General features: G+C 48.1%; 1 protein-coding gene across 2 annotated transcripts; it reads left to right on the top strand.

Moving 5' to 3' along the window:
- Nucleotides 1-440: 440 nt before the first annotated feature.
- Nucleotides 441-18,123, top strand: SCARB2 (scavenger receptor class B member 2). Of its 2 annotated transcripts, XM_066318297.1 has the most exons (13): nucleotides 452-597; nucleotides 5,419-5,576; nucleotides 9,177-9,324; nucleotides 10,429-10,617; nucleotides 11,876-11,967; nucleotides 12,206-12,325; nucleotides 13,131-13,309; nucleotides 13,500-13,618; nucleotides 14,259-14,332; nucleotides 15,115-15,166; nucleotides 15,737-15,895; nucleotides 16,031-16,101; nucleotides 17,185-18,123. In XM_066318297.1, exons 1-12 carry the CDS (start codon nucleotides 481-483, stop codon nucleotides 16,058-16,060), a joined length of 1,437 nt encoding a protein of 478 aa, XP_066174394.1. In that variant the 5' UTR covers nucleotides 452-480; the 3' UTR covers nucleotides 16,061-16,101; nucleotides 17,185-18,123. The 2 variants fall into 2 exon arrangements, with proteins under 2 accessions (XP_066174395.1, XP_066174394.1); XM_066318298.1 differs by lacking the exon at nucleotides 16,031-16,101 and having other exon boundaries at nucleotides 441-597.
- The last annotated feature ends 610 nt before the right edge of the window (nucleotides 18,124-18,733 follow it).

Raw genomic sequence — 18,733 nt, 5'->3', positions numbered from 1 at the left:
GGAGGCTCCCGGCTGCGCCACGCATCCTCGCAGGCAGGAACCACCCCTCGCTACTTTGGGATACGTGGTCCCGGCCCCAGTGAGCCGGGAGAGCATCCCCCCGGGAGAGTAGCCCGGGCAGAGCATCCCCCCGGGCAGAGCATCCCCCCGGGCAGAGCATCCCCCCGGGCAGAGCATCCCCCCGGGCAGAGCCTTCCCCCCGGGAGAGTAGCCCGGGCAGAGCATCCCCCCGGGCAGAGCATCCCCCCGGGCAGAGCATCCCCCCGGGCAGAGCATCCCGGGCAGAGCATGCCCCCGGGAGAGTAGCCCGGGCAGAGCATCCCCCGGGAAGCCGCGGCGGCTGCGGCGCGGAGGGGCGGGCGGGCAGGCGGTGGCTCCTCCCGGCGCTGTCGGGCGGGGCCCGCGGTGTGCCCGCCCCCGGAGCCCGAGCCCGGCGAGCCCCGTCGTCCCTGCTCGGCGGCAGCAGCAGCAGGAGCAGCCATGAAGTCGCTGTGTCTCGTCACCGTGGGAGTCTTGGCCATGACGCTGCTGATCGCCAGCATCTCCTTGCTGGTCGCGCACGTCTTCCAGACAGTGGTGGATCTGCAGGTGAAGCAGGTAAAAGCATTACCGCGTACCCGTCTCGGTCCTTGTTTACCGGTTTATTCCTTCTGAAGATAGCGAGGGAGGGGGCTGGCTCCCTCCTTGCAGCAGCTGTGGGTGAGTGCGCAGGAGCATCCCTGGGCCGTGAACCTCCCCCTGCCCAGCACCACCCGGCTGGGCTGGGGCTCAGAATGCAGCTCAGACTGCACTGGTTCCTGGGCTGGCTAAAAATTGGGTGAGAATGGATAAAAATACCTCCTCTTGAGGCAGCTTTGCTGGCTGGGGGCCGCAGCTGTAGCGAGGAGCCCTCTCCAGAGCAGCAGCACCTGAGGGCAGCAGGGGGCACCTAAAGCACCCCTTCTTTTTGCCATCTTTGTCATAAATTGCTTGCAGCTTTCATACTTGTTCTGCTGCTCCATTTACTCGTGCCTCTGGAGCACGGCCAGGGGTGCTGTGGGCTGGGACACGTGGTGTCTCCCAGTTCCCGAGGCTGGGTGGTGGCAGCCAGGCGTTTGGCCGTGTTGTTCCACACTTGGGGACACCCATCCTGGCGTTGCTGTGGATGCAGAGGCCTGCGCTGTTCCTGCTCCCCTAAGCTCTCGTTTCTCTCCCAGAGTGGCTCTGTGCATTTATCCAGTGAGAAGGGTCAGGTGTGTTAGTAACTCTCTTGGAATTCCTTTCTTAATTAACAATAATTTATCTATCTGAGGAATATCATCTTAGTTCTGTCATTCTGACAGAGAAACCAGGAATGCTAACCAGTGAAGAGATTTGACCAGTGCTGTTGTTCAACTGGTGACCAGATCATCTGTGATCTCCTAACCTACTGTTCCCTCTGGGCTGTTGATAGGGAGCATTTCCTACCATGGAAACTGCATTGCTTAACTCAAATCAGTTTGGTTTACCAAGCGCAATTTTAGCTTGTCAGTGAGCTTACAGCAGGTTGTGGCACTTGGAAATGCAGCTCCATCCCTCTGATCTTGGCTCTCCTTGAGAAGGAGTCTGCCTTCCTCTGCATCCCAGAAGTTCTACTTCCAAGTTTTCTTCATGCTGTTATTGCCAGAGGAGGGGGGCGAAAGCAGTAGTTTGGAGCAGGACCGTCAGGAATTAGGGTGATCCTCCTTATGGGTATTATCTCCCGGCTGCTCCTTCCCTGGAACAGAGACTTATGTAAGAGCAAGTTGGTATTCGCTCAGCAAGGCTTGCAGTAATGCAGGATAGTTTCCAGAGCTCAGTCTTTTCCTGCCTGCTGCTCTCCAGCTCCTGCTGGCACACATCTGGATTGCAGGGAGAGCTGCCAACCCCCTGAGGGCCTTCTCCAGTAGCCACACCCACCCAGACTGGGGAAGCGCAGCTTTGGGCCCCAAAGCAGGGTGCTCCCAGTCACTCTGCTGATCTGGCTTCTTTCCACATTTGCTTTAATCCATGTGAGCTTCCCCTCATTTGTGCGTAGCCTAGAGAGCTGCTGTCTCTTTGTGTAACCACGTGTATAGCTTAGAAAATCTTGTGCAAATAGACAAATCTCAATTTGCCTTTGAAATGGGGCAAGACCTGGGGTTTTGCAAGGAGTTCCTGTTCCTTTGAGGGCTTTTCAGCCGTCCTGAGACAGAGCTGCCTCACAGTGAGGGGCTGTCTTTGCAGGCTCAAGTGCAGCTGGAGTGGAAAGCCATATTTTGGAACAGCTGAAGCACCTGTGTCTCCAAACCGCACGTGTGAACTGCTGAGGATGGCTCTGCTTTCACAGGGGCTTGTGTGCCACAGCCTTTCCAGCCAAAGGCAGGATCTGGAATACAGAGAGGGTTTGGGAAGAGTGGGAATCCAACCTGCTGTAAAACTTCACATCCCCTTGAAGATCAGTGGGCAGATGTGTTTGTGACAAGAATACTGGCAGCACTTTTCCCAGAAAGCATTCAGAATCTTGTAAACTTATTCTTTGTTTACTATTTTCACTGTATTTTTGTGAACTAAACATGCCATCCCAATCAGATGGCCGAAAACATGTTTGTTATCAGGGCCTATCACCTGAAACTCTAGAGAGTAATGGCAAAAAATCTATGCTGAACAAGGATGAACCTTTCCCAGGAGAAAGGCATTCCCAGCTGCCAGAGGTGTTGCCTTGTGGTCTCTTATGAGTAGATGTTGGAGTATTTACTGCCATAGGTGTGCAGGTTATGAATACAGCCTAATATTATATACATATATATATGGACACACACACACAATCAATCTTTGAGCTGTGCTCCTGATTTCAAACTTGGAAGTCAGTCAGTCCTTTCGCCCAGGTGTTTTCTTCATGCCACGTCCCTTACGCTGATAATTTGAGAAAACACTTATTCTTCAACCCCCTTGAAATTCCACTGCACTTGTCGCCCAACCATTTCTCGAGCTGAGTTGGCTGGAATGTTTCAGGCCCAAAAGGACAAGGAAGATGTTTTCTCCTTGATTTAGTCGATGTATTGATTTTTTTTTTTTTTTTTTTCTGATGTTGTTTAATGCAAAATACTGGAGGCTTTCAGGCGAGTTTAGTATGAAGGCCCAGCTGAAGGGTCCATTGGAATGCTGCTTTGCGGCAGGGCATTCTGAAGGTGTAGGAGTAAAGAGGTCTGCTCATGTTGGTCTGAATGCTTACCCCATCACCATAACAAGTTGCAGTTAAACTCTGTCATATATGAACACATGAAAGTGCGTCTTTGAATTAAAACATTTAGGGGTTCTAGGAAATAATAATAATAATAATAATAATAATAATAATAATAATTCTCTGTGAAGGTTTCAGAAATGTTCAGTACCATTTCTCACTCCCACCATCACTGCCAGTAGCAGTTATATTTCGGAGGGAAAGCTCCATTTTTTTATTTCCTGTTTGTAAAGCACAGACCAGGCAAGGAAACAGCAGCAAATGAGAGAGCTGAGAGTTCAGGGCTGGCTGATAAATACAGTCACCAGGAAGGGTGCTTTAGAACACTGGAAATGAGCGTGGACTCCACTTGGAAAGGAGCAGCCCTGATGTCCTTGTAATATCATGTGATAGACTGAAATATCCCTGGTAACATTTGGTGAAAAATCAGAAGTGCTTACCATATTTCATTATTTGATGGTTTTTGGGAGTCTCTCTGAATCCAGCTCAGAAGTTTGTGAATCTGGGTTTGCTGTCACTGTACAGAGCTATAAATAGACACTTAATTTCTGTGGGAGATGCAAATTGTGCCATGCAATCCAAGAAATAAATCTGGAATAAATATGACCAATGAATACTTGTGAATACAGAGATGAATCTCCTTGGCATAAATCATAAGAAAACAGCAAAAGCATCAAAAGTATCAGGCTGTGTAGAAAGTTGTATATGTGAGGTGTTAGTAGTTCCAGAAATGCTCCAAGCTCCTCAAACGTGAAACACATTCATTTTTGAGATGTGCACAGACTAGATAGGATTTAATCCCACGGGGAAAGCAGGCTGCAAGTGCAAATGCCACCAGTTGGGCTGGCTCTCACTGCCATTCAGCATTACTCCTGCAATGCCAAGCTCCTGCCAATAAATTTGTCTTTGAAACAGTCTTCTCTCTATCTCATCCTTCAAAATTAAAGTCTACATGGAGAGAAAACGGCTCCTGTAGGCAGGCCAAGAATGAGTCCTGAGGCAACTGTGGCTGATAAGACCCCATGAAGATTGACCATGAGCTGGCAGCTGTCCAGCCTGCCCAGCTTCTGAGCTTCCACTCACAATATTCCACTTGTTTTCTCCGAAGAATAAAAAGAATGAGTGTTGATGAGACCCATTTAATTGCAAATCATTCCCCTCCTCCCTTTCTTCTGCCTACAGGTGATGTGTTTTTCAAAGATAGACTATTCTTTGTGTTTATTCCTGAAAATTCACTCTGTGAGCCAGATTTCTCTGTGTGACCACTGAAGCAGTTCCAGAGTTCTAACTACATGACAAACCTTGATTTTGGTGGTGAGGATGCTTTATAGGCAGGATGAATTTTATCCAAAATGGGGTAGTAATAAAGTGAGAGATGGAGACCTCTGTTACGGAGCTCTACATGTGACAGGTGTGGTTGTGACTTTTCATATAACATGTATGTACTGATAAGGAGTATTATGGAGGTAAGGGAATTAGTGTTTAGTTTCTTAAGTTCTTCTGTTATAAAATAATGGTTTGTAGCTTGGTTACAAAATAGACTGACAGACTGTGGGTCTGGAGATGCATGTGCTGACATTGGTGTAGGAAAGAAATTAAAGACAGAGGGCAAACAGTCTTTCCCCTACTCAAGACCTTGGAAAGGAGCAAATCCTAGAGTGCCTACGTGAAAGAAATTTGTCATTCACAATTTTTCTCACAGGCCAGTGGAAAACAAAATCTAATTGCTTTGGAGACAGCATCTCACAGCTGTGTTGGAATCTGACATTCTGGGGCAAAGAAATCATCGAGGCCAGGGCTCTTTTGGCCTCCCAACACTGAGCTGTACTTTTATCTGTAATGCTGGCACGTTTTGTGGTGTCTTGCACCAGGGGGCAGTTTTTACTGATGCAGGAAAGGAGGCAGGATTGCTGAGTAATAACTGATCAGTCTCCATTCTGAAAAATGTCAGGCAGAATTGCCTGTGGGGAGAAGTGGAACTACAAACCAACCAGTGCTGCCCCTGGCCTGTGGCCAGGAGAGCAGGTGCCTGGGCTGGTTGATACTGAGAGAGCTGCTTCTGAGTAAAGCAGATCTAGAACTGGGGTCTCAAGTCCTTCTGCCTGTGCTTGTTCCCAAGGCGTGGAATTCCTCTCTTTCCTGTCAGTATTATGCAGTGTGGTAGCATTAGCAGCTGATCTGCCTTTCTCTTGTTTCAGGGAACAGTCTTGAAGAATGGCACGGAAACCTTTGAGGCCTGGGAGGACCCTCCCCCTCCAGTCTACATGCAGTTCTACTTCTTTAATGTAACAAATCCTTTGGAAGTGCTCCAAGGTGCTTCTCCTCTTCTAGAGGAAATAGGACCGTACACCTACAGGTAGGACCCTCTCAGGAGTTCCACACTTGACAAAAACTGTGCTGTGTGAGGAATCCAGAAGGTTTGGGATCCCGTTCTAGGATAAAACTTAGGTGTTAATGTGTGAGGGAAGGTTTATCCAGGAGAGCATGGTCACAGCCCACACAGACAGCACTAACACATGCAGCTGCTTTCAGATGAACACAGTGACTTCTGTCAGATTGTCGGCCAAGTTTTGCTGGTGTGCTGCTGTTCTTCACTGCTGGACACAGAGGAAGCTGATGCATCCTGGCCTGCTGTCTTGTGGGCTGGGTGATGTTTGGTAGGATGGGGAGGGGAGTGTTGCACAAGAGTGTGACTTGTGCTCGCTCAGGAGTTGGTTCCTAGCTGGATGGAGTTGCACCATCCACATAGGTAAAATTTGACCTGAAAAACACTTAGAGTGGTACTGAAAGGGTCTTCCTGAACCAACCCTTACTGAAAAACCTGCTTAGGTTTGAAACCTATCTGTCGTTTTTTAATGAGGGATTTACTAAGGCCGTGTGCAGTGTTAGATATTGGCCAGGTCCTAGAGCTGTCCTGTGTGGCACAGAGAGATTTTAAAATCACCTTACAAACGAGTTTTCCTTCAGAGCTGTGCTCTGCTCAGCTGCCTGCAGCTGTGTATACCAGAAGCAGGCCTGTGGCAGAAAGGGCTGTTGTCCTGGGAGTCCTGGCATTATAAGGAAGTCTATCACCACAAGGTGGCAAGAAAGTGGATTCCTGACTGTCAGCCTCATTTCTGGTCACACAGGCTTATCCATGCTGGACACTGGCTCAGTGCCAGGAGCTGTCTTTACCTAAGCTGCAAAATTATCAGAATCTCTTGGTATTTGAATAAATGCTGGAAGGAAAGCGAGAGAGCTTTTGTGGGAACCTTGGTTTCTGCATTATCTCTTGCCTTTCAGTTTCCTTCCTCCCACACCTCATCTTTGCTTCTCTCTCTGCCAACTATCCCCTCCCTGTCTCCTCTGTATTCTAGTCCTGTGTCTGTTGAGCCCTGGCAAATTCCATGTGGTACTTTGGCAAAATCCCTGCTATTACATGAGCCAGTAGAGCTGGAGAAAAGATGATGCACAAGCTCTCAAGTTCCCAAGCTTTACTTCAGGTTTTTGTAGCGTAACACTGGGCATTAGTCAGCAATGTGTTCTGTGTCAGGAAGGTCAACAGCTCCAGGGTTCCCAGAGCTGCAGGAACCACACAAGGCTGATATTCAGTCCTCTTTGCCAGCTTCTTCTTTTCCCTTTCCTTAGCTCCGAGTCTCTCCTGGGTGTCACACGCAGCCTGGTTTGGGAGGCTGCATCTTGTCCAGGAAGGAGCTCAGCAGGCTGGATGGGGCTGGGCTGGTCCCTGCCCCCGGGGAGGCCCAGCCTGAGCTGCTGGTTTGCTAGGAGAGCCTTTCCCTGCATCCCACGCCATGGGCCGGCTGCGAGTGGGTCCCTGACGCCAGCCCTCCCTGCAATGCTCTTGGTGGGACAGGGAGGGAAGTAAAGAAGCTGCACATTCCAGTTGCTTCTGGCTTGTTTGCTTAGCCTGATTCTGGCATGTCTGGACAGGATTCCCCTGTGCTCTGCTCTGTCTGATAGAGGAAGGAGAAGTTAGGAAGTGGAGGGCTCTCTATCAGCAGATTCCATGACCTTCGCCTGGCTGTGGCTGCAGCAGGCTGTCAGCAGTGGCTGGGGCAGGGAGGGATGTTCCAGCCACACTACAGCCAGGGAAGAAATGTCCAGCTGCTTTCACAGGCCCTGTGTAGCAAAGCATTGAAGACTCGTTTGGCTTCAGCATGTGGCAGAACACCTAAAAAGCCCTAACATGAAGTGCATGGCTCTGGGTTTTTGTAAAACAGGGTGTTTGGGGAACAAATTGGGCCAGACAAGCAGAGGGAAAAAATGCAGTCAATGACAGGAAGGAGGTGGGAGGGCTCAAGAGTCTCTTCTGCAGCTCAGAGTTTTCACCAGCAGACCCTGTAAAGCACTTGAGCAGATTCCGTAACAAAAACTTAGTAGTGCCCATGTTTTTAAATCCTGAAAGTTGAACTGGCAGCATGTAAAATAAGTAATTACAGAGTGCAAGCTTCTTATGTGCCCAAGCCTGCTGAGTCCCAAAGAACACTGGAATATTGTCTGGTCTTGCATACATTTACAACTTTTAAACTTCAACATCTTAGAGCCTCCTATTCATATCCCTCATCAGGGAGTATTATTTTCCTCTCCAGAGCTGGAGAGGTGTCTCAGGTTACTCTTGGCCTATTTCAGGAAGGCATTTCACAGCTGTCCATTTCCATCCCCTCAGTTCCAGCCCTGGGGTATAAAATAGATTGCTGTCCAAGAGGCTCTTGCTAAGTCGAGCTGGAAGTGTTGCCAGACCAAAATGATCCTCCTGGGTGGCAGGGATGCTGGGGAGTGGTAGAAACACTGTTTGGGTAAGAAATATGGGAAGTGGCTAGTTTCTAATAACAGGCCTTTCCGGTTTGCTTTAAAGCAATGAGAAAGCTGAGCCAGAGTAATGCAGCCTGTTGTGAAGCTGCACTGATGGATCCAGTGCAGTCAGGACAGAATCTCGATCCAAACTGAATGCAGAACATCAGAGTACAACATCTGGCAGAACAATTCTCCCTTGTGTCTTGTGACTTGAAATTTGCCCAGGAAAATGTGAAAGTCAACAGCCTGCTGAGTCACTGCAGGCTGAGGAAATGGGGAATTTCACCTCCTGTGTGTGCCAAGTGGTGAGCAGCCCACCTGCCATTTCCCTTTCGGGGTGTCCTGGAGACACATGTGTGTCAGCCTGTTCTGGACTGCTGCAGAATCCTGGTTGGTAAAGTGCTAATGGCAGTGAAAATGGAGCTGTGCGCCTGACATGTGTTTCAGGGTAATTAGGATCTGACTTTCTCATCGGGCCAGCAGGTAGCATTTGATGTTCCTTGCCAGTTGGGCTGGTTTGTCAGCAATCCTCAGTTTTATCCTGCTGTCTGAGTGCTTAGACAGGAACAGCAGCAACCTCCTAGGCCATGGGTAGTGAACAGCAAAAATTCAGTTGAATTTCTGTTGTGCCCAGGATTCCTACTCGAGAATTAAAGGAGGAGAACTAAAATGAGGCTTGTCCTGTGATTATGCCACGTGGAAGCCCTAGTGCCAAGAGCTCTGAAGCCAGCAGAAGGATTCTGGTGGGTTCTTAGGTCAGGCCCATCACACATGCAGCCTGCTTATTTCTGGGAGTGAATTTTGCCTGCAGCAGAGGCAAAAGTTTCATTTTCAAAATGGACTTCAAGGGCAGTCTCATATATGGTGCCTCTAAATCCTTCTGAGCTGTCTGAAATTGTCCTTCTTTGAGGTTTTTAAAGATGAGGCAAAAATATGAAGTGCAATTAACACTCAGGGTGGTATTTTTGGAAACACCCTGCGAGGTCTGACTCAGCTCACACTGATACAGCGAGGATTTTTTGTCAGTGAGAGAATCTACTTCCAAAGAACTGAAAATGCTACCCTTTATGTGCTTTAAGCAGTAGAACAGGCATAAGTTAATTGCAATTAATGCTGTGCCTACTTGTTTAGCTTGATTAGGGAACAAACTCTTGTCTTTCAGGGAATACAGGCCAAGAGTGCACATCCAGTTTTTGGACAATGGAACCAAAGTGTCTGCTCTAAACCCAAAGACTTATGTATTTGAACCTCAGAAGTCAGTGGGAGATCCTGAAGTGGACCTGATCAGGACAGTAAATATTCCTGCAGTGGTGAGTTCTCTTTCATTCCTGCTTGGAATTCATCCTGACACACTTCAGAAGGAGCAGTGTGTTGCTTCATCCTGACTCTACCTTTGTGGTAGACAACTGTGATGGAAGAACAAGAGAGGCAGCTCATGTCCTGTGCAGATGCTGCTCTCAGCTTCGGGCTGGACTGTGGGGAGGGGCTTATTTTGTTCCTCCCTGTCCTCATACTTCTGCAGTATTAGTGTCTTCCTCTGGTGCTACAAGACCACAACTCTCCAGGGACAAGGGGAAATCAGGCTTGCTGGGCTTCCACGAGTCAGTGAAACCAGGGAGTTAGTGATGTCAAATGCCTAGGAGGAATGCTTGGGGTTATTTTGTCAAAATTGGAGAAGCTGCCTCCACGTCTGCTTCTCAAACCAGAAACAAACTACAGTAGAGCAGTTTCAGGCAGAGCTGAATGAAAAGGACCTCTCAAAATATTAAAGTCAGAAATGCACCTTCAGATTGTGCTAGGTAAAAAAGTCTCATGGTGAGCTGACCATTATTTTGGTCTTGTACTGAGATAGCATGAGACTGAGCAGATCCAAAGCTGTCACAGCTTCCAGAGGCAGTCAGGCAGTACTCCAGTATCTGGGGGTATGATTCAGCCTTTACTCTCCACCCTGGTTTAGTTTCAGTTGCAGGGTACTTTCATTTCAATTTTATCCCCAGCATTTCCAAAAATGCCTGATTTTACAAAGGAGTACAGAAATGCCCTGTATAGTAGTAGATAGGACTCAGGTTGCTGAAAGATGCAGACAATACAGACATTGTGTTTTCAATTCCTCCCAGGCATCTTGTGGTGGTAAGGATTCTTTCTCCTTCAGATTTTTGGCTGTGATGTACTGTAACAGGGAGTATGAGAAGAACCACAGATTGGTTAGCCCAAAGAAATGCCCTTCTTTTGTTATGACCTCTTTAAAGCCCTGTTGTAAGCCCACTCGTCAGCTGGAAAGGAAATAAACGTTACTAGTGTTTGAATTTTGGGGAAATGAATGTGTAGTGGTGGAAAGTGTCTGTGTCTGGATGCAGCTGATCATTTATTCCCCAGTAACTGACCATTTCTCCCACATTCCAATGCCCTGGCAGACTGCCATGGAGTGGACCAGGTCAACCCCTCTGCAGTTTGCCACGGAGGTGCTGCTGCTTCTGTACCAGGAGTCCCTGTTCACTGTCCGCAGTGTGCACGAGCTGCTGTGGGGCTACAAGGACAGGCTGTTGTCCACCATCCATGTCCTGCATCCTGAGATCGATCCTGTTTTTGGGCTCTTCAGCAAGGTAACAGATGGCCATGCCTGTGGGTTTCTTGATTTTCTTTTCTGTTAGAACCGGTACTAAATGCTTGAGAGATGGATTTCGAGTTCAGATTCAGATGTTTATTATTTCTTACCTATAGTACAGTGTCACAAGTCGTGGGTTCTAGCTACCAAGGTGAAAAATGGCTCTGTCTCTATCTCTCTACAAGGTCTTTTAAGCACAAACTGTCCAATTAAGAAATAGCACCTAAATTATTTTGCTTTTAACCCAATAACCAACCACCAGAGACCTGCAATGCAGACTTTTCTACCCAATTACAAGATACCACATAGATCCATGAAAAAGAAGGTGAAAGAAGAACTTAGCCAATGCCCTAAACCTCCATCTTGCTTTATATGTGTATTACTATATTCTAAAACCTTAAACTCTAAGTTTTCCACCCTGTGACATTACACACTTCTATTCAAACTACACACCCATAATCCCAGTGCTATCAGTCAATTTTGGAAGTCTCTTCCACGGCCTCAGGTCAAATGCAGTGTTTTCTTGGGGGTCAGTGCTTGTCAGCACAGAAAGCCTAAAATTCTCAGTGCTCAGGGTTCCAACACACAGCTGCTGGTGCTTTCCCTGGGGAATGATGGCACTGCTACAGAGTATGCCTGGACTGAGCCAGGAGGTAGGGATAGCAAAGAAGTGCTCCCTCTTCAGTTTAGCTGCATCTTGGCACTGGATGGGAGGTATGGATAAGCTTTCCAAGGACAACCCCCTCCACTCTTGCCCTATGCTTGCTTGAGTAACATGGACTTCATGGAGCCAGTTGTGCAAACTACTAGAAAAATGTCGTGATTTCCTTAGTAATTGACTGAAATTGGATGTTATTCTGTGCTGGAGCCATTCCTGGCTTGCACAGGAATGTTTCTGGTCATTGCATGTCATTTTGGTCTGGTGGGAATCTTTGCTTCTTGGAGATGTCTGCAGTGCTGAGGCTATTTTCTTCCTGAGGGGTCTTTACTCTGGGGCAGCTCTCAAAGTGAGAAAACACTCATCGGGTGTGTTGTATTTCCTGCCTTTGGGAGGTGTAAGGGTCCTGCCTGGTCACTTCCACCTTGCTCCTGTTCAAGGTGGAGTTCCATGAACTGCACAGTTCTCAGGAGCAGTCCATCACTGCTGGGGTGAATTTGGACTGGTGGCAACTTCAAGTCCTGCCACCCCATTGCAGTGACCAGCCAGGTGCCACAGGATGGGTGGAGCCACTGAAAGCTCCTGTATCTGTTTGCAGATGAACGGAACTGATGATGGAGAATATGTTTTCCTGAGTGGGGAAACGAACTACCTGAACTTCTCCAGGATTGTGGAGTGGAAAGGAAAAGAGTAAGTTTTTCAGTGTACTGATGCCTCTGTCAGAATCTGCCCCTTGCTTGCCTGGTACCAGTTTAAAGAGAATGCAAGTGCAACCCATCTCAATCCCTTTTCTTGTTAGCAGGGCTGAGGCAGGAGGAATTGGCACTGTACAGGTCTGATTCCCATTTGCTTAGGCCAGGAGCTGGCATTGCCTGGCTGCTGCTCGGACATCTTTTAGCTCTTGCTCTCTTTGCTTCCCTTTCTTCAGGTCCTTGAGCTGGTGGACAACAGAGGCGTGTAACATGATCAATGGCACAGATGGGACATCCTTTCACCCGCTGATCAGCAAAGATGAGAAAATTTACATATTTTCTTCTGATTTCTGCAGGTAAGGAGAAGACAGTGGCACTCAGGCATCAAAGTAGAGCGTTTATGTCCATTCCTCTTGAGATGTCATGTTAGGCTGGTGGTTCTCCTGTGATTTCATTTAACAGTCGCAGTGTTCTGCATTTATTCGTGGTGGGAAGGATGAGAGTTAGGGAAAAAACCTCCCAATCTTCAGTTAAGGGTGTGTTATTTGAAAATGAAGATTTGTGAGGTGAAGATTTGGAAGAAAACTGCAAGGACAGACTGGACTGCAAGGCTAGTAACAAGGGGAATGGAAGGATTTAAATGAACTTTCCTTAAGCTTCTTTCCTCAAAAGTTTTTCTCTGTCCTGTGCTTTCTTAGAGAACCCAGGTTGCCCTCTTCAGAGATTTATGACTTTACATGATGCTGTCTGAAGTGTACCAAGGAAATCTTGGTGTTTCCTTCCTTAAGTAACACCTTGTCTCCGCTCTTGCTGATTTCCCGGTGTGTGAAGAACGAGACCATTCTGAAATTATTTGAATCAATACAGACGTGTGTTAGGCTAAATTCAGGACATGCTAAATTCAGATTGATCTGTCTTTCCATGACCATGTTCCTTTCCTGTTCCCTCTCAGCAGAGGTACCAGCACTCACACAACATGAGCAGTGACATGGGAACTGTCTGTTTTGTGTGTTTGCTGATCAGAGCCCATTAAATTCCAATCAGAAAGCACTGGGAATGCAAACCAGGGCAGACACACAGGCATCAGCAGGGAGACACGGGCAGCTGGACTCAGTGCCTGCTGCAGCCTGACACACCTGGCTTTGCTCTGCTTGCCTGCAGGTCCCTGTTCCTCGTGTACGACAGCTCGGGAGCCGTGGCCGGGGTGCCCACGTTCCGCTTCGTGCCCTCTTCCATGGTGTTTGCCAACGTCTCAGTGAACCCGGCCAACGCCGGCTTCTGCGTGCCCGCTGGGAACTGCCCTGGCACCGGCGTGCTCAACGTCAGTGTCTGCAGGCAGGGTACGGCCCAGCCACGGGGGCGAGGGGCTTGGCCCAGAGATGGGAGGGTTTGCAGCTCCACAAGGGCCCCTTCTCTTCTCTGTAAACGGCTCAGAGCCATGAGGTCCTCCAAGGCTTCCCCAAGTCCTGCTTGGCTTTTTTTTTTTTTTTTTTTTTTCCTTTCTGATGGCTTGGTGTTTTCACATTCCAGGTGCTCCAATATTTCTGTCAGCTCCACATTTTTACCAGGCGGATCCAAAGTTTGTAGAGGACATAGAGGGCATGCATCCTAGAAAAGAATACCATGAGACCTTTCTAGACATCAATCCTGTAAGTGCAGCCTTTTTTCAAGTGTTCTATACGTGAATGGATCCAAGCACCTGGGTTTAGGTCACCTCCTTGGATGGTGTGTATTGGCGTAGTCCCGTTGGCCTCAAGGAATCTGTAGTAGTTCCATGATGCTGGCTGGAGTGGGACATCCCTTTGGGCACTTTGGGTCAGCTGTTCTGTCCCCTCCCAGTGTCTCACACACCCACTCACTGGCAGGGCAATGTGAAAAACAGAAAAAGCCTGGAGCTGTGCAAGCACTGCTCAGCAATCACTGAAACATCCCTGGGTTACCCAAGCTGTTTTCATCACAGTTCCAAAACACAGCCTGATACCAGCTCATGTGGAGAAAATTAATTCTCTCCTGGCCAAAAACGGGTACAGCAGTGATCTCTACACTCCCACAAACAAATGTGGGTTGATGAAAAGAGCACAATCACAACCTGCCTGGTTTACAGAAACAGAGCTCTGACTCATCAGGCTGTTATGTGGAGCTAAAGCAGGAGGAAGTTCCACAGCTCCTCTCCTAAGGACCAGTGCAGATCCTGCTGTGTGGTGTGTACCAGGTTCTTCCTGCATTCTCACAGTTCTCATTCTTTCACCTTTATGGCTTTTTTTAACACTGATCTCTTTTATTCCTCAGCTGACAGGGCTCGTCTTGCAGGCAGCCAAGCGGATGCAGGTCAATGTTCACGTCCGAAAATTACCTGAATTTTTGTGAGTGTTCTCTGCTGCTGGCTGGAGTCTCATATCTATACTGATACTCAGCATGATTTTTTTTCTGCAGTGTTCCATTTCTCAAGGTATATGGGTTGGAGAGAGCAAGTGTGTGAGAGAGAGAAGTCCAGTCAAGTCTCAGTTCTAAGGGGCAGTGTGCTCTCCTCTCACAGATCAAGCAGATTCTGTGGTTCCACCTGCAGGGTCAAGAATGCTGTATGGTAGCTACTCCTCTTGATATTTATTGGCACAGCTTGGCTGTAATATCTACAACAGAAGCATTTTATCTGCCCAGTCTCTGTGGGAGACTCAGTGGTGTTCTTAAGGCTTGTTTCCCAGTGTCCAGGAGCTGTCACAGTAACACAACTCCTGCCTGAGCTGAGATTCCACATGTGCCAACTGTTGAGGGATTTTTGCTGCTGTGCCCATGTTGCTTAGACAATAGTTCCTGTGTTTTACAAATAGCAGTAACCTTCACCATCAGCTTAGCTAAATTCCTGCTGCCTGGCACAAATCTGTCACTCAGTTACTAATGAGCCCTGGATGGATCCCTGTCTTTCACTGCCCACCAAGTCCCAAAGTACACCCTGCTGCCAAACCAGAATTTATCCATCTGTGTGATTGAGATTGTCCTACTCCAGCAGGGATATGAAAATCCACAGCAAAAAGGAACAGCCCAGAGGTTTCTTAGGGACACTTCCCTCATTCATTGTTCTTGTATAATCTGTCTTCACAACCCTCAGGTGGAAAAATTCCAAACCCATTTTTTTTTTCTCACACAGTGAAACTGGCAATATCCGAACGCTGATTTTCCCAGTGATGTATGTAAATGAGGTAAATAGTTTTGCTATGTCTTTCCAGCATTGTGGCATGTTAATGCTTGCAGAAATACCCTCTGAGCTAGCCAGAGAAGAAAATGCTATTTTCTTGTTGTTTGTAGAGCGATAGGTAGGAAGCTGTTGCTGTTTCTTAACTAACACCCTCCTGCTGCTTGTTGTAGTGTCAGCCCTGCCAAACACTCTCAGTCAGCCACTCCTTTTAAACTCAAAGGAGTTGGCCATGAGGAAAAGGGGTGCTCAGACAGAGGCAGGACTTCAGGAGATCACAGCTTTTTTTGAATCATCTGTTGTGAATGTTCCTGTGCTGTAGTTGGATCACTGAATCCACTGGTATTAGTCCATTCCTAGAACAAAAGTTTTAAATCCCTGTTTTCTTTTGAAATACAGTCTAGGTGATCCCTCTGCCCCCAGGAAGAAATTTAGGGGGAAAGTATGTCAGGAAGCAGTGAAGCTGGGGTGGAGAGTTGTGGGAATGTTGTTTCTCTGCCCTTCACAAAAGTGATGTTATAGAAAGCACAGTAATAAATAAACTATCTTTTTTTCTCATAATCTCTCTCTGCTCCAGAGTGTTCTGATTGATGAAGCATCTGCCAGCAAACTCAGGCATGTCCTGCTGGAAGCCAGTGTTGTGACTGGGATCCCTTTTGTAATCATGGCTCTGGGGATTGTGTTTGGGATTGTTTTCATTGTGCTGGCATGCAGGTCTCAGGGGACAAGTGAAGAGGTAAGCAGCTCTTGGATTTGACTTCTCTTGCTGTCCATCTGCCTGCATTTGATTTTTTCTTTATGGTTGACTTTACCTTTTGGTGTCCTTCTGCACATGTTTTTATATTGTTTTTGTTGGGAATGACCTTTCTAGGGAGGGGAAGCTTTAATAGACTCAGAATAAACACGCCAAAGCAAAGGAGCGGAGTTAATCTGAGAAGCCTGGTAAGGCGGGTCCTGTCTCTGTGCCCAGTTCCCTTAACAACAGTAGTGAAATAAATCAGCCTGTCTAGAGGACCCTGAAGAATAAGATGCAAAAACTCCACCATATTTGAGCGCAGATTTAGCTGCTGTTCTCAGCAGAAGAACTGCGTTGTGCCAGTGGATTATTTTCCAGAATCATAATGCAAATTTATGGCTGAAGAACAAATGAATTGCACCAACAGCAAGCAGGAAATATTCTGCAGTATTGTCTATTTACAAGACAGCCTGTCAATCTGTTTATGAGAAGTTCTGTCCCAATATGACACACTGGCATCAAGGTGCCTGTCAGGGCAAGAGCTGATGCCAACGTGTCACCATCACAGGGTTCAGATGACACCAAGTGTGGAACCTTTGGTTAGAGGAATAGCCTGGGTTCTCTAGGAGGCTGTTTTCTCCTCATAGTTGCTGTGGCCTTACTATGCTCTTGTGTGTTTGGTGTTCCCTAAATGCTGTCTTAAAACTTCCCTCTGTGCCTTGGGGACCCCTCTGGATCAGTGGGTCCCACTGCCATCCCATCCCCATGGGACTGTACTTCAGTCTCCTGTGCAGGAGCAACCCCTCTCCCTCTCCTCCCCAGCCTGCCTGTGTTGTCAGCAGCTCAGCCACGGTGTCAATCTGTCCCACTATCCAAGGCCTGTTCTGGGAATTCCTGCCCCACCCATCATGCACAGCCTTCAAAACAGCTCTCTAGGATGTGCTGGAACACTCTTCAGTGGTCAAAATGACAAAGGGGCACCTGCATTCCATGTTTTTCCTGCTTTGCTTTTTGTTGCTTTTCCTGCGAACAGAGGTAATCCAGCAGTTTGCAGCTCTTCTTGTGATCCTTGGGTGGTTCCGGCTTTCCCTCCTGTGTCAGGGGCTACATCAGGTCCCTGCCCAAGCTGCCACCCACCCTCTGGTGCTTTCTTAGTGCTGCCCTGGCTCTCTTAGAGAGAATTGTCCTTAGAAGTAGGAGCTTTTTTTTTTCCCTGCTTGGAGTCTAGGCAGCCCAGCTGCATACGGTGAAAGGTCTCTCTTTAACTTGCTGTGGTTTTGTTCTTCCAGAGCACGGAAGAAGAGAGGTCCCCACTCATCAGGACGTCTTAGTAGATTTTCTTTACCCTCTGAGCTTGGAGAATAAACAATTAGAGCTGACCTAACACCAGCTGTCCCCTGTGGAGACACAGTCATGTCCAGCATCACTTTTGGTGGGACAGAGGTGGAAGGGAATCTGCACTGTCAGCCAGGGAGGAGACTTTTTTCTCGCCAGCTACATCACAACTTTCAAACTCCATTTTAAAACTGCTCCAGAGCCTGCTTTTCTCAACCCTGCCCTCTGTTTGTACCTACACTGGCAGCCAGAGAGGATCATAATCACTGGATGGGCAACCACAAGCCAGCCTGATTCCCTGCAGGAGCAACACGGTTGGTGTTTACAAAGGGCCGTGGGAGTGTGGATGTCCTTCTGGGAACACAGCAGGCTCCTGGATGGCCCCATGACAGGGACGCACTTAATGTGGGCCCAGCGGTGTCCTGTCCATAACATGTTGTATGTCCTTACTCCAGTGTGCACCAAATGTTTGTTAGTCATGTCTTTGGTCCTCTCACAGCACACATGTGCAACTAATCCAACCCAGACTGAAGCTTTGTGCAGCGGCTGCAGCTCCTGGTGGAACCGAGGCAGCAGCTGGAAGTGCTTTTCCATGCAGACCACCTAAGTGTTCCCACTCTGCTAGTTAGCCAGGCTTTTATCCTTCAGGTGTGTGGCTTGTTCTGCAGCTTAAGACACCACAGCTCAGCGTTGTTTTTGGGGTGGAGGGGACAAAGCCATTGGGTGTTGTTATGGGGGTTTGCTGGGAATGCGGACTTGGCATATTTGGGATGAGAAACCCCTCTGTGTTATGGACAGGGTCCTGAGAACTCTTTACTTGTCAAGCAGAAACTTGTGTTAGAAATCACAAAGGTTCTTCTACCCTTCCCTAATTAAAAGAATATTCTCATCGAGGAATGTTTCCATTAGATAGTGAAATGTGTTTTTATATTGTGTAATTGTCTTCTAAAGAGGGGCATTTGGGTTTGCATTGCTTGGGCTTGGTTTGGGGCCTTTTTCCTGGCTGCTGCTTCGGTTTCCTCCCTGTGAGGATGATGAGCCCCTTGAATGGATTCCCCAGAGAAACTGTGGCTGCTCCTGGATCCCTGGAAGTGTCCAGGGCCTGGTTGGACCAGGTTTGGAGCAGCCTGGGATAGTGGAAGGTGCCCTGCCCATGGCAGGGGGCAAAGAAAGATGGGCTTTGAGGTGCCTTCCAAACCAAACCCTCCTGGGATTCTGTGATAGGGCTGTCACCCTTTCCCCCTGTTCCACCCAAATGTTGTTTTCTGGGCAGCTTTATGGGAATAACCCTGGGAAAACGCTTTGGGAACTGGCTTTGCTCTGCTTTTCACAGCATGGTGGGATACTTTTGGTGCAGGTGCCACAGCAGTGGCAGAGTCCGGAGAAGGGAGACTCCACGACCTCCCTCATGGGCAGCTGTTCCCTCATGGAAGGAAGCCCTCCCTCATGGATGTGGGATGCTCGTGGGTGCTGTCAGGGGGAAGAAGCTGTGTGATGTCCCTT

Source organism: Sylvia atricapilla, chromosome 4 (genome assembly GCF_009819655.1).
Source record: "Sylvia atricapilla isolate bSylAtr1 chromosome 4, bSylAtr1.pri, whole genome shotgun sequence".
NCBI classification, from domain to species: Eukaryota; Metazoa; Chordata; class Aves; order Passeriformes; family Sylviidae; genus Sylvia; species Sylvia atricapilla.
The sequence above is the reverse complement of the archived record's forward strand: the minus strand, read 5'-3'. Positions and strand labels throughout refer to the sequence as shown.